This window comes from Sapajus apella, unplaced genomic scaffold (genome assembly GCF_009761245.1).
Source record: "Sapajus apella isolate SASKATOON/1434 unplaced genomic scaffold, GSC_monkey_1.0 scaffold132, whole genome shotgun sequence".
NCBI classification, from domain to species: domain Eukaryota; kingdom Metazoa; phylum Chordata; class Mammalia; order Primates; family Cebidae; genus Sapajus; species Sapajus apella.
This window is the reverse complement of record NW_022437072.1, coordinates 3,539,226-3,555,668: the sequence shown is the minus strand read 5'-3', so window position 1 is coordinate 3,555,668 and position 16,443 is coordinate 3,539,226. Positions and strand designations below refer to the sequence as shown.

Below are 16,443 nucleotides of genomic sequence, written 5' to 3'. Positions count from 1 at the left end.
ATTCTTATTTGTTGTCCTCTGTTCCTTTGGTTCAGAATGAGGAAACTAAAACTAAACAATTAATAATGTTCCAGGAAGTTTTATGCAATTCTTTTTTTTTTAAACAATGAGATGCCTGTTGCTCTGAAATGGACAGTATTTTGCAATCTATCCTACATGATCACAAAGGAATATGAGAGTTTCTTCTTTACAATATTTCCGTGTTATAGGAATTTGTACAACGATGATTGCATGCACTTCATTGTATTAGTGTAACTAATTAGAATTATTAGTTAGTTTTGAGGATTTTACTTTAAATTCACATGAATGTTGCTGAAAATAGTATTTAGTATGTGGCTATTTTAAACTAGTTGAAAGGCCAATTAATTCAATATAACAGAAATAAATAATAGTCGATGTAATAAGCATGGAATTTTAAAATGTAAATTAAGTTTATAATATTCATACACATAATATGCCAAAATAAGTGTTTACGATGTTTCCAAATAGGAAGCTTTCTAGATCTCAAATGGCAATTAAATAAAATTCACTCATACTGAAAAACATCTTTCAGCTGGTACTGGTTCGTTAGCGCTGGTGTCAGTTCTGATTGGTTGGCCATCTGTTCTGTTTGATCTGTTGTGCCGTACTGATTTTAAATATTTTGATTACCACCCAAACCTTAAAGGTCATCTAGTCATTTTTAACACCATCTCATGTGAAAGGTACGAAAGCAAGTCAAAAGCTAGAATATATTACCCAAAGCCACATAAGGGTGAAGTGAAAGATCCAGGCGTTTGCTCTTAATGTTTATCAAGGTCTTGTTCACACTATCCATTTATTAAATCAACCTTCTTTCCACATAATGGTGGCAAGTAAACTTTAGCTTATTTTAAAATTAATGATAAAATGCCTGATGTCAGTGTTCTTATTTTTAAAATTCAAACTTCAGACTCATTCAGATCTAAGTTCTAAATTTATTCTCTTGATAGGTCTGTTAAATGCTACTGAGTCTTTTTAGCCACATATTTCTGATTTGTAAAATGGTTAAAACATTTATCTTAAATAGTTATTGTGAGATGATGTAGATAATGTATATAAAATCCTAGTGCAATATCTGGCTCATAAAAGGAAGACAAGAAATACCATTTTTTCTTCTGCGAATCAAGAAAATAACACTGTTATTCTTCAACCTGATGGAGGGGTTTATATGAAAACCCAATTAATAAAAAAGGACGTTTATTTAAGTAGTTAAAATTAAATTACTTTTATATTGTCTAGCAAGGAATAAACTTCTTTAAAGTGGAATTAGGAAATGTTAACAAAATAAACTGTGCTCATAAAAGCATAGTATACTATTTCTTGAACTTGAAATAAAGAAATTAAATTTTTATTGTTATTAAATGGGAACTAAATAATGGTTGTGAATTTTACAAATTCATAGAAATTTAGAAACCGTTTTTTACTTCCTAACAATCACTGACTAATATTTGAATGGCAACTTTTATTATGAGAATTTCTGTAAGAATATAAGGCTTTGGCTCATAGGCAGTCATCTTTTTTAATAGAATTACAGCTAGGACTCAATGAATGTGCTCATTTTTCTTCTGTTTACTAACTCAGTTACTTTTTGTGTTTGTTGAATTTTTATTTTGTTTATTAGCAGTTAGTTTAGCCTGTGTTGTTTTGTTTAGTTTTGGTCCATGTATATATATTCCTTCTGGATATATTTTTGGTCACGTTTATCTTTTTCATTAATTATAAAATACTTCTTTATGTACTAAGCAACTTTGGTTTACAAATTTGATATAAGTAACAATTTTTTGACATTTGTTCCTTATTAATCTGTTTGTAATAAGCTATATAGTTAAATATGTCAATAATTTTTACCAATTTTCCTTAATGTAATTCCTAATATAAGTCTTCTCTATTTAATAGTCAGATTTTTTAAAATGCATACATTTTATTCTGCATAATTTTTTTTTTAAATATAAAACCTCATCGGTACCTTGGGGACACAATGTAGTAAAAGGACATTTTTGGAGTGTTTTATGTTTTTGCTTATTGTTTTTCAATAATAATGCTTCCCAATATAAAAGTTATACTTGCCAATTAGCTGCCTTCCAATGATTAAAAAATTGTTTTATTATGAGCCTATGATGTCATTTATGTCACTCAATTACTAAGCAGGTTGGTGCCATGAACACTGTTGACAATGTATTTAAGTGAGCTGGCATAATACGTGTAAATGCAGAATTTATTCTTTACATTTCAGATTTCCATTTAAGCTATCTTTTTCAATAGCTGCAGTAGATGAATCTATCTGTTACACAAAATTAAATTTTGCAAACAATACAGCATAGTAGACCACTTACCTTAGATATCTTTCATCAGGATTATATATTTAGCAGGGTTCAGGTGACTTCATTTATCTTGTAACATAGCTGAATTCACGTAAAGACGAACCATGCTACCACAATACAGAAGTTAAAGCAATTTCCAAGGATTTGGCACATTGCTTGCCTATTGTAAGTACATATTTGTGGTAGAATTGCATGTGACTGAAATTCATGAGTTTCTTAAAGCATAACAATGATTAAATTTGATGGCCAGTTAGCTTTTATATTCTCTACCAGACAAGCAACAAAATAGAAAGGTCTTATCTTCATTTTTAACTCTAGTAGAAGAGTGGCATAAAATCAAGACTTACTTTGTCCACGGTGACCTCAAGACCCCGGTGAAGGGATTTTTCAGATCACCACAACAGCTCAGTGTTGCCCCACTCTTGTGGTACCTGCGTCCTCATATGTGCTTCTGCAGTCACTCACAAGGCAGGGTGAGAGAGATGTGGAGAGTTTTGAATCAGCAATTAAAATAGCCCTGCTAATTTTAAGAAGCAGGACAGTGCCTAGAAAGGGTATAACTAGAAATCTCTACCATAAGGCACTATCAGAGACTGCTACTGGAGTGTATGTTTGGTTATAACATTTGTTGAAAACATGTATCAGGATCTTTAAAACTATTTATAGATGGTGATCCACTAATATCCCTTCTATGAATGTTTTGGGGTAATGATAAAAATCAATGTTTTAAAAAAAAAGGAAAGAAAAGAAAGTCCTCCGAAGATGTGAATATCAGCGTTAAATACAATAGCAAGGTACTGCAAAGAACTGATAACTTCACTATTTAACAGCAAAAAGTGAAAATAACTTATAAACTAAATAACTGAGGATTTTCCGAATGAATTGTGGTACATTTGTAAGATATAATAATATTGGGTCATTTTAATGACTACAAAGAAAGTTAATGATGGGAAGAAAGTTAATCAAGATTAAAATAATGGTATTCTTTACAAGTTTTATTATTATTTTTTTTTCTGTAATGCTTTGCTGATTGAGCATTCTTTTTCTTCAGAGTGTAAAGAGCTAGAAGGATGATCAACAAGATCATCCTTATCCTCAAGAGAGAAATAAGTCAGGGAGAGAAAAAAAAGTTTATCTAGCCAGGGAGGCTTGTAGGTGCTGTAGTTTTCTTGGCCTAGAATTTTCTTTTCCTCTTATGCTGAACAAACTCTTACTAATCCTTTAACATTCAGATTAAACATCAGCTCTCTGAAATGTTCCTCAATTCTGCCTCCTACGCATAAGATATTGTTTGCTTTTACAGATTAAAATATATAATAGAATTGTATGATTTTGTACATGAATTTTTAAAATGCTGTATTTCTTACATGCTAACAGGTTTCTTTGCATATGTCTGAGTGTATTAAAATGTCTAGTAAATAAAAATTTTGGATACATATATACTGAGTGAATAGATACATGAAGGAATTAATAACTTTGTAAAATGAATACAGTAGATTAAGCGATTTCTAAGGAAGCTTTCCGGTGTATGGTTTTTTTCCTCCAATATGTATATAAGTAAAAATTTCAGTCACATTTCCTTAATAATATATATTGAGTCAATCAATAAATTAAAAGATGAATTACTTTCACTATAATTTTATAAAATACATATTTTACATGAGCATATTTACTAGATTTATTTGACATACTGAGATATTATATAGACTATGTTGCGATTATACATATCTCCCTTAGAGAATGTTGTTCTTAATAGGCATGCTTAATAGTTGCTCACTAATAGGCATTAGTACCTACTGCTTTAGATCATCTAAAAAAATGCCTTAGTTTTTTATTTTACAAGGCTTCCTCTGCATGGATGACTTTTAAATTTATTGATAAGGTTTCTTAGTTGTAATTAAGATTATAAATTCCGAGTTTTGTAGAATGATGCCATAATGTTTCTGATTTAGAAAGCTGAAATACAACTTGTTTTTATCATTCTGAGGGCACTGTATGATTCATAACAAGTGGAAATGACATTTTCTAGTTAATGTTAAGAAAAAAGGCACTTAAAATTAATTTTGTCAGCAGTGTTGAGTTTTGGAAATGCAAACTAAGTCAACTTACTTCCTTTCCCTAGAAGTGCTGCCACTGTTGTGACATTGTGTTTCATTTTGTAACCCATCTACTACTTAGGCCAGATATGCATTTTCTGGATGCAATCTGTTGGTTTCCAATGGTTTACTACATGGTGGGCTCTATTGACAAGTAGGTGACAAAATCTTTGGCACACTAACTAGTGTAGTGTCCTGTGGTTTGTCATGTGCTGTGCCTTGTTACTGCATGATGAGTGTAATTTGCCATGTCAGTATTGCAAATATATTTTGCATGTAGAGCTTATGTTTTCGTGTTATACATCTTGTATTACACTTCCTAAGCAGTAATCTATTGTTGAATTAAAACAAATCTTGCTGCATGTCAATTTTGTCAGTTTTGCTCAGTTTCTAATGCTATTTTTAGTTTTGTGTCATTTATAACAATATTATTACTATTGACATAGTGGTAGAGAAAACTAAAGATGCAACATTGTGATGTATTGATAACCTTACAATAACTTCTGGAAACTTTAAAATAATTTAGAAATGCTCATTTTAACTTAGATTTATAAATTGGAGCAGTTTTTTAAGAGTTTAGTCACATTTCCGAATTTATAATTTCTAAAATATTTGTTAATTAAAAGGTCATATGTGTTTAATACATTAGTAATTAAATAGAAATTCTTATACATGCATCATCATGACATTAAAAAATATATATAAATAAAAGATGAAAAAGCTAACATACTTGAAATAATGTTACTTTTCCACTTCTAAAAAATGTCAGCTAGAGTCTTCAAAATAAATGCTGAAATCGACCAATTGAGAACTTTAACTTTTACATTTTGTTCTGTAGATGTTGAAGAAAACAAAGTTTTATAACTTTGAAACTGTTTACTGCTGTGGATACAATAAAGATCAACCAGTCTAAAATATGTTTAGCCTCCATTCTACATTAGTATAATTTACATGATCAGAGATCACAGTAGTAACTATGTAAATAAAACGTAGTTAGATGCACTAAAATTACTATTTAAATTCTACACTTGTTTTATAACCAGTAATCTTTTTTGGAAATCTTTTGAAATGATAGTGCTCTGTTAAAATTGATTGGGAAAAACAGTATGCTTAAAAACGATAAAGAATAAACCTCCTATCTGCCTTTTCTGATGTAAATTATGAAGTGAATTCATCCTTTATAAAAGTACTTATGGAGAGGGAATGCAGAATTGAAAGTATCAAATTCCTAGGGACAGAAATAAACCATAATTGGCTACAAATTGTTAATTGTTGGTCTGGTGATAGGGATGTTCACCTAACAATTCTCTTCTTTTGCTTGTGTTTGAAATTTTTCTTTAAAAATACCTCTTTGAATGAATTAAAATGCATTTATCAACACCTCTTTACACTCATACATTTCACATTCTAGTTCTTGCAAAGGACAGTCTAGGGCGGCTTTGCCAATTATTCCTATAACATGTTTCCATCTAGATTGACTTTCTTGTGCTGCCATCTGCTGGCCACACTGTGGAAAGCAACCATAGTAGGGAAAAAATAAGGCAATTGCTTTGCAGAAATTATGATGGACAGGAGTTATAAGAATAAGTTGGCAGCCTACTTATAAAAAATTAAGTGCAGTAGTAAATAGAAAAAAAATAATATAACCTTAAAACATAAAACATTTAAAAAGCTTCTACATGGTTCAGAAATATTCCAAATTTATCTATTTTCTATATAGATTTTAATTCACATTTAATGATAATTTGCCAAGGTTATGAGTAAACTGTAGCAGCCAGTATTTTTGAGACTGGAATTAACCAATACATGTGGGTATATGTAGCATTTATCTTTTTAGAACAGGTACTCTTAAAGTGAAGTTTTGGTCAAGGGTTCACTTCAATGTCATTGAATTATTGATGATTAAATATTCATCTTTCCTATCTACACTTCTATGCATATATACTTATCCAGTCACTCTCATCCTTGACTGCCCTATACTTTCCTTTTTATATATAGGTAATTATAATGAAGATTTTTTTTAATGAAGAAAAAAGATTGTGAAAGCTGAGATATGAGAAAGTGATGTGAAATTATAATAAGGTGGTTTGAAGACATATGACTTCAGCGTCATTTTGATGGTCCGTAAAGGGCCATTCCATATTCATTTGCCATCTAACTCTTTCTTTTTTAATGTACTTTAATAAATTAAGAAAAATTATGATACATTTCCTGAATAAAAGAAAGACCCAAGTATCCCTAGGCACTTAAACTTGAAGTCATCATAGTGGTTGGATGTTATGGTCCTGGCCCCTCTTATCATAGGAAATTTATTTGGAATAACATTCTGTTTCCACAGTTTTAGCCATAAAATCTCTGCCACAGACCATTGTTCCTGATTCAAGCGAAATATTTTTTCTGGACTACTCCTGGGGATCTTGGACTCGAGGCTTTGGTAATACCCTCTCGCCTAATAACAGAGTAAGAAATCCTGCCTCCCGCCTTCCCATAAAGGAAAATAATTCCCTGTAACGTGACATGGCTAACTCATCCAATCATGCACTTGGAAAAGATCCTCAGGGACTTCACTCTTCAATTTAAAAATCTAAGAGAAATTAACTGCTCTTTAAGCTTTAAACATCCTATTTTAAATCAGAAGATACGGAAATCAATTAACCTATCTTTTCTTACCTGTCTTCAATCAACTCTGCACCTAGAACATTCTTGTATTCATTCAAGTTTAGTCTCCGTTATCCAATTCAGTTCTACTTTTCTAGTTTGCATGAAGCAGAGACAATGAGAATAATGGTTCCCTGTTTCAGTTTTAACGGTAAACATTTTCTTTTAATTCATTGGGAGAATGATAGGTAAGATTTTTTTAAATCAGTGATAGGGAAGAAGACTGACTCTATTTTAGCCCACAGGTATGTGTTCTTACTTTAGCAATTACTTCATCCAGCCAAAGAAATCAGGTTATTCAGTCACTTGCTCGAAAACTTAGGCTGGCTAAACAGTAGGCTTGCACACAACGATATTTGTATGTTTTACATGCTCTTGGTTGTGTAGAACCAATCTATAACACATAGATCTCACATAAAGGAATAATAAACATTTAAAAATAAACATTTCATAGTTTTATATTTTTTCATTAAGCTTGACCATCTAAATTAACAGCACTTATTGCTCTCTTACCAAAATTACCTTAGAAGCTTTAAAAAATGTAAATGTCATGTCTTTGAAGAAGTATGTTAACTGTAAAATCAAATTTCTAACATGCTCTATTTTATTGCAAAATGGGTGTACTCCATATTCCATGTATATAATCAATATAAATCATTAAATAAAATATTTTAACACACATGTTTTGAAACAGCTGAGATCTAATGACATGTAAAGTACCCAAGATAAAAATTATTTTATATAAGTAGATAATATTGTATCATAATTCAGCTACCTGTGCACACTCTGTAAAAGCCACCGCTAAAGGCAACTCATGTAAGCACAGGGGATGGTGCAAGATTTTAGCACTGATTGTAACATTGTGATATATTTAATGTTCGTTTTTCTCTGTTGATTTTTACCAAAGCCTAGATGACTTACTCAGGTGTGGAGTGACCTTTGCTGCCAACATGGTGGTTGTGGACAAAGAGAGTACCATGAGTGCCGAGGAAGACTACATGGCAGATGCCAAAACCATTGTGAATGTGCAGACTCTCTTCAGGTAAGTGGCTGAATCATCCAACCTCGCCACTTGTTTTGTGCTAAACACGGGTAAAATATTTGACACTGACACTGCGTTAGGAATGAACATGAGACACACTGACTTTATGTTCACTTATTTATTCATTTTTTTTTCACATGCTTATTGAGCATGTCATGTGTGACTGGCACTGCATAAAGTTAATTTTTTAACACCAGATCAGTAATGCTCCTCATAAATTGAATGCTATATCTGTTTTCTCAGATAGTTTAACAGTAACGAAACTCTTGAAGATCATGTATACTAGCAGTCATGAGTTATGACAAGCAGTCCATGTTTTCCTGTTGGTATTATGCCTAGCAATGACCAAATATTTGTGTTTACATAATGGATAGCTAGGACTGAAGGACTGCACAGCTGTGAACAGGTAATTTACCCGTGTTAGGAGCAAAATCGTGACATCATATTTACTATTTTCCTGTATTTTGTTAATTAAATGTACCCATTGAATTTGATTCATTGGATTTGATTTAATGGGGATATGAATCCCCATTATGGTTGCCTTTGGGTAAGAGTAAACAGTCTCGACCAGAGAAAGGTGCATGTTGTAAGGGAGGTCAGTCTCATCTGTCAGTCAGGACATCTGTGTTGCTTGGAAGGATTCTAAATTCGTCTGAATATTTAAATATCAAAAAGATCTTTTTTTTTCAGTTGTATGAGTTTTGCAAAAGCGTAAAGAAAGTATGTGAGTTACCCAATTACAGAGGTAAATGAAACAATCTCAATTTTCTCATTGTCCATGTTCACTCCACTTTCATACTTTCATATTGTAACAAAGCATATCTTGAGGTTAATTATTTTTCTTTCTAGTTCAAGTTCAAAATTCAAAGGAGAGACCCTAGATGTGTGTCCCAGTCAAGTTGCCTATTTTTGGTGAATTACTTTGGTAAATTTTTTAGGTAAATTATTTTCCTTCTCTGCATCTCAGTGTATTAATCACAATATTATTAAAGATTTAGAAATACAAAATGCCTTGCTTAGCACATGCCTAGTCGTTTTTAGCTATTAATGTTACTAGCAGTATAATTACCACTTCCATGTGGCAGCGTGGAAAAGCCATAGGCCTTGGACTATATAGCAGCAAACTTTATCTGGCACAACCTTTACCCTAGAGGCTCTAGCAGACACTTTGTGACCTTCCTAACCTCATTATGATTCAGTTTTTCTCATCTATAAAATGCTGCAGAAAATAACCCACCTTGCATTGTTAATGTAAAGATTAGAGATTGGTTATTTAAAGAACTGTCATAGCACCTGGAAAGTCTACCCTGAATTTGCATAAGAACCTCTTGTTCCAGAAGAAGAAATAAACACTTTAAAGTTATTATAATGCGGCAGTTCACTTAGAATGTAGCTAACTAGGTAACCAGTGAGCTGTATGAAACAGTACATTTTTAAAAGACAGTATATAACACTTGTTTAAAATATTACAAATACATAAGCAATTTTTTTCTCTAGAGAATATAAAAGGAAATTACAGGGTAGAATATTAATTCAAAGATAAGATTTATAGCCAGTGAGTAGAGTAAAAATCATGTGATTCCATGCTTTTTTTTTAATTTCATGCTTGGCAAAAGCTAATTATATAAAAGGAGAGGATCCTAGGTCTTTTTAATTAAACATGCTATTTAAACTTTCAATTTACCATGAGTTTTATTTCTATTATGGTGACGTTTCTATTGATATAACTTTTATTACATATTCTCTGGATGAATTATTTTGATTGAAAGATAATAATAAATCCCCATCTTACTGAGAGGTTAGAACGCTGTAATTAGTCATTTAAAACAACTCACCAGAGTAATTATGGACAGATATACACATGGCAACTAACTGTGCAAAGGCTAAGCTTCTCTGAGTGCCTAGCTGAAGATGTGATGACCACTTGTTGAATGAATGAATGGATGGATGGATGGATGAATTAATAACTTTGGATACCTTAACTATTAGGCTTATCTGTCTTCAGCAGTATATTTTTAAAGTTAATATAATTTTTATGTAGAATGAATAGTTTCAAGCAGAATTTTTCAGAAGAACTGTTAAAAACCCAAATTGCAAAGAAATTACCTCTGTTCTTTCCTTTCTTATAGCCTATCATGACGTTACTATTATTTCTCCAAGTATATAATAGTATTTTTTTAGGAAACAAAATTTACGAAACTTTATTTGTGTTATACGTTAAGCGTATAATCTATGTGTGCTAAGTTAGGCTAGTTTTATATGATAAAAAAGACAGGCATTTATAGGTTTCTATGATATAAGAATATCGCTTACACAGATAAATGACCAAAATCACACAGACTTGGGAGTTGCATTTTATAGACAAGAGTAAATTATCATCCTCCAGATGACTCTTCTGCATTCCTTGAAGATTTTAGTTCCTGATTTACTATTACTCTTGCCAATCCTGATTCTTTCATAATTATTGATGATTTCAACAATCTTACATAGATGATCCATTGAATATCTGACCTACACCACCCATTCTCATGGTCATAGTCTAAATCTTGAGCTATGAATAATTTTACACTCCACATTCTCAGTTTACAGCATTCAACACTCCGAGTAGTGCTACTCATTTTCTATCTAATTTCTTCTCATATCCCCAACTCTTAATAATCATTTGACCACATTGGAACCTGTCATCCACTGATCCTACTACCTTTTTACTTACCCAAGTCACCTGAGGGCTTTTCCGCTTCCTAACCCAGATTCAAGTCTGTGATCAATTGTGATAATCGCTGCTGTGCTGAAACCCTCATGGATAATTGCTGATTATCTACTACACATAACACTGATCTCAGCTCTTTCCCTTTCCTCTCTTCCTCCTACTCCCAGTTGTCTCTCCTTTTAGGTTCTCTACCCACCACCCTGCATGAAATTCCTTAGAGGCAGATGACAGCATTCCAGAGGTAGGATCCAGTTACCCTCATCAGTAAGCATCAGACAACTAGAAATCCAATCACAATGGCTGGATAACAGATTAAAGCTTTGGGCCCCATCCCTAAGAGAACTAAATTCTTATACATTAATTATGCATGAGTGAATAGTATCTTTAAAATATTTCAGCTAATCCTTATATCTTAAAGAACACTGTTAGTGTTCTCAATCAAGAGTCAATTTCTAAGAGCTGATTAGTAAGGCCTGTGACATTGGTAGAAGTACAGATAACGGAAGTAATGCCGTGTCAACTTTCAGATTACAAACCAAGGTGGGCCCCTTAGGTGATGACCTAGAATGCTAGCTGCACCTGGTGTTTGACTTAAACTAATGCATACACCTATCACATTGTTTATTTTGGCCCTCGCGCACGGGGCCTTTTACGTTGTGGATGATGGAGCAGCTCGTGTCGTCCATAAATTCCACACGCACCTGCGTGCACTGTCCCTGAGGACCGGTCCTGCCGAGGACTTTGGTGACCCTGGCCAACTTGATAGGCTGCACACGGCTCGTATCCATGATGGCGGCTTGGCAGCAGTCTGGCGGAGAGCTAGACAGGCCTTTTTTTAAAAAATTATACGTTTTTTTTTTAAGTTCTGGGATACATGTGCAGAATGTGCAGGTTTGTTATATAGGTATACATATGTAGACAGGACTTTTATTTATCACTTACCCTGATTTGTTCCTTCTGTCACGATGAGTTTTGTTTGTTTATTTTTTGGGAGAGGGGGCGCTCTTAGTAGGCCTTTATAGCAGCAAATTTCCTCGGGGACGACCTCTAATCCAGAGGTGATTTCCTGGAAGAATAGTGTATCTCCACTCCTCTGCTCAGAAAAATCTCCTTGAATCCTAAGCAATTGGCTCAGTACCTCCCCAGACATCATTTCTGCATATCAAAGACAATAAGGAGAAAAGATCTTTCCCAGGTTAGATCCTGTTAGACCCTGTGTTACCCCTCTCTCTCTCTCTCTCTCTCTCTCTCTCTCTCTTTTTTTTATTTACACATCTAAGAGAAGACACTCTAGTAAGCCATCCCAGTACAAAGATCTGCTAAAAAGTGAAAGAAAAGCAAGTCCTCAATTTTAAATTTAAATTTCTCCTTCTAAAGATTTACATAACAAGGCTGGGCATGGTGGGTCATGCCTGTAATCCAGCACTTTGGGAGGCCTAGGCAGGCAGATCATGAGGTCAAGAGATGGAGACCATCCTGGCCAACCTGGCGAAAGCCCCTATCTACTAAAAATACAAAAAATTAGCTGTGTGGTGGCACATGCCTCTAATCCTAGCTACTTGGGAGGGAGGCTGAGGCAGGAGAATCACTTGAACCCGGGAGGTGGAGGTTGCAGTCATCCAAGATGGCACCACTGCACTCCAGCCTGGCAACAGAATAAAACTCTGTCTCAAAACAAACAAAAAAACAAACAAACAAACAAAAAGATTTACATAACAAGACAATCATTACAATTGGAAAAAATTGCATGTTTTCATATTTTTATGAACAAGTACTAATATGTAAACTAAGTTTAAACCCTCAAAATGTGCTTTGGATTAAAAACAACCACAGTAAAATGTCTATGTCAGATTGATCTATCAAAATATCCTACTTGGTGGCTGTTTGGCATGTCACTGGCATCTATCATTATTTTCATTTTACTGAGAAAGAAATTAACATTTAGAGAAATTTAGTGGCTCATCCTAGCCCATCTAGAAAAAAATGGCAGATTCAGGCCTCCTATCCATTGTTCGAAAGTTAACTGTGTGCTCCGGGGTTGTTAACTGATAGATTTTAATGAGTCTGTTGATTCATGGAAACTCAGTGCAGAATTTATGTGTAGTACATTACCTTGGGGCTTCCTCAAAACAACTTTGTCCTTTCTCTCCTGTGTCTTGAATCTTTCCACTTCTGTTGGGTTATTTTCCTTAACATTCAGATTGTGTCTTCTCTTCCCCTTCCTCGGTGTTTTTATTTTCAGTTTTTGTGGAGGCAGGATCTTACCATGTTTTCCAGGCTGGTCTTGAACTCCTGGGCTCAAGTGATTTACATCACCTGCCTCAGCCTCCCAGTGTACAGGGTTACAAGTGTGAGCTGCTGCACCTGGCTCCCTTTGAGCTTTTTTTATTTTTTTTGAGATGGAGTTTTGTTCTTGTCCAGGCTGGAGTTCAATGGTGCAATCTTGTCTCAACCACAACCTCCGTCTCCCGGGTCCAAGTGATTCTCCTGCCTCAGCCTCTCAAATAGCTGGGACTACAGGTATGCACCACCATGCCCAGCTAATTTTGTATTTTTAGTAGAGACAAGGTATCTCCATGTTGGTAAGGCTAGTCTCAAACTCCCAACCTCAGGTGATCCGCCTGCCTCAGCCTCCCAAAGTGCTGGGATTATAGGCATGAGCCACCACGCCTGGCCTTCCCTTTGAGCTTTTTACACATCATCGTGATATCCACCTTTCTGGAACTTAATTTGCCTTCCTGTACATGGAACCATGCCTTTGCAGTTCTCCTCCTGACTGTTGCTTTGCTTACTCTCCAGGCTTTGGTGAACTCACTTATTCACGTCCTTACACCTTGCTGCAGGTTATTCTATGTTAAGTTCTTCCTCTCAAGTTCATACTTAATATGTTAGGCATATGCTGGTAGAGATTCCCCTCTCCTCCCCTCCCCTCCCTCCCTGCTTTTATTTCAGTCAAGAAAAACGAGAAAACTTTCTCTAGGAGTTGGGAAACAAAAGTCTCTCTGAAGAGCACACAGAATAATGTTTAGTGCAGAATGGGTGCAGAACTTTATGGTAAAAGTCCAGGAGTGACCTAGTTGGGAAGTTCCTTCCCCTTGATTGATTTTGTTTTAATACAAAGATTTTTGGTTGCTGTTTTTGCTTTTGTTTTCTAAACTTTGGCTGAACATACTTGTAAGATGAAGAACAATGTCAATGGAAACACTGAAACAAGTCATGGATTTGTCATCTGTTTGGAAAAGAGCAAATCCTGCATTAAATCTGTAATAGGACAGGATGACTTCTGTGGCCATGCCTGCAATTTGTTAATGTATCATGCTTGGCCCCTAAGTTTACGGAGCACCTACTAAGTGTCAGGACTATACAGGTTGCTGTGGCTGCAGTGATGAACAAGGTGGACATAGCTGGGGGACTTAGAATGTTAATAGTCTAGCAGGGAAGGTATTAAGCCAGTCATTTAAAATTTTAACTACAGAATTATAACTGTGGCAATTGTTGGGGAAAATATGTAGAATTGTATATAGACCCAGATAACAGGAATATTTGCACTAGTCTCACGTGTCAGAGAATGTCTTCCTGAGGAATTGATAATCTTTTACCTGAAAAGTGGAGAGAGACTAAATGGGCAAAAGGATGGGTAGAGCACTGCATATGGGGGCAACATATATGAAGCTCTGAGATCCTGATAGTGACCAATCAAGGACTTAGAGCAGAGCAAGGGGAAGACTGGTGTGAGGAGGCTGAAATAGAATTCAGAAGCCATATTTTCATGGCTTTGTAAAGTATGTACATAAGTTGGTCCAAATTTTAAGAATAACAGGAAATAACTGAAGGACAGAGAAAATTTAAAAGATAACTGTGGGTACAATGTAGAGAATTGTTTGAGGAAGAGAAAGAGTGGGTGTGAGCAGACCAGTTAAGAGACTTCTGCATTGCTAGGATGATAAGAGCATAGAAGGGCAAGTTTTGTTTATTTGTTTTTTTTTTTTTTGAGTCGGAGTTTCGCTCTTGTTGCCCAGGCTGGAGTGCAATGGTGTAATCTCGGCTTACCGCAACCTCCACCTCCCGGGTTCAGGCAATTCTCCTGCCTCAGCCTCCTGAGTAGCTGGGATTACAGGCATGCGCCACCATGCCCAGCTAATTTTTTGTATTTTTAGTAGAGACGGGGTTTCACCATTTTGACCAGGATGGTCTCGATCTCTTGACCTCGTGATCCACCCGCCTCGGCCTCCCTAAGTGCTGGGATTACAGGCGTGAGCCACCGTGCCCAGCTTGTTTTTGTATTTTTTTTAAAGAAAATATTGTATTTAGATTGGCACAAGTAGCCATAATTTTACTAAGGAAATAACATGTACCTGCATATGAAAAATGACACATTTCAAAATAATATAACCATAAATATAAGTAAATAATTTAAAATACTCAACACTGACAAATACAAGAGTGATACCTTTATATAATGAAAACTACTTGTAATGTTTAGATTGGCTATGGTTTTCATGGATAAGATTTTTGAATACAGAAGAGTCCTGATATTTATCATACTGTCATTTATTACTAACTCAGACTTCCTGAAGTATTTTAAAATTATTTATGAAAGATTACATACATTTATATTTGTTTTAGTGTTAATAGTCAATTGTAGTCCAAAAATCCTAATTAGTATTTTATTTAAATAATGTTATTTAAAAACATTATTTCCAGTATCATGGCAAATCAGAATTTATAGTGTAACATGTAGCTCAGTAAGTAATTTTGAATAAAGTATCATAAACATTTTCCAGATTGTATATTTATGTTTGTGTGTTTTGCTTTATGATACAGAGACAGCTAGTTTCAGAGTTCCCCCATTAGTCTGTGAAACAGAATATATGATATGTTTTTCATCTTAATGTTGGTTAGTAAAAATATTGTTAAATAAATTAATGCTGGCAGAGAACCCTTCCATGGATATCTTACATATCTAGACAATTATATTTACATCACTGAGTCAGAACACAAAATACTTGTAAAAAGTTTTAAATAGAACAAACTGTATATGTTTTTTAATTACAGTATTGCTCTATTATGTTTTTAGTGCCCAGGGAAAGGAGACTTATTATGTCATTTTAATTCTAAAATGTTCTATGTGCAAAATATATTTCGCTCATTTTAAGACCCAGAAATAGATTTACAGTATTAGTGTTTCAAAGGAACCTAAATAAATCTATTAGACAACCAAATTTGTAAATATAACGTGTTATAACCGAATGCAAGTAATAGTCTATGGATATAAAGGGCATTAGCATACAGTGTTTCATTATATAAATATTAGTTCTAGATTTTTCACTAGGTGGCAGGCTTAGCTATAATACATTCAGTTTCTCAGTTCAAAATAACATAAATGTTATAGGTTAATTTATGTAGAACAGAAATGGCGGTACATCACAAAAATTATGTTGTCCTATTTAATTTCAACCCCAGAAGTCACTCAAATACAATGACTGGGTCATCCTATCATGTTTTCACTTACTCTTGTTAAGACCCCAAATATTTCTAGCTACATACATGTGTATAGTTCTATTTGATAAAATGTGTCATAAAAGGATGATATCC

The 16,443-nt window shown here is 34.1% G+C and overlaps 1 protein-coding gene across 8 annotated transcripts in view; it reads left to right on the top strand.

Annotated features, from left to right (window-relative positions):
• KCNT2 (potassium sodium-activated channel subfamily T member 2) overlaps positions 1-16,443 on the top strand; it is a 412,694-nt gene that overhangs the window by 317,669 nt on the left and 78,582 nt on the right. For 6 of the 8 annotated variants that reach the window (XM_032262881.1, XM_032262880.1, XM_032262875.1 and 3 more), the window contains exons 20-21: positions 4,521-4,592; positions 8,004-8,138. In XM_032262881.1, coding sequence (XP_032118772.1) covers positions 4,521-4,592; positions 8,004-8,138 — 207 coding nt within the window. The remainder of the gene's footprint in view (positions 1-4,520; positions 4,593-8,003; positions 8,139-16,443) is intronic. The other 2 variants (XM_032262878.1, XM_032262879.1) reach the window with 1 other exon arrangement.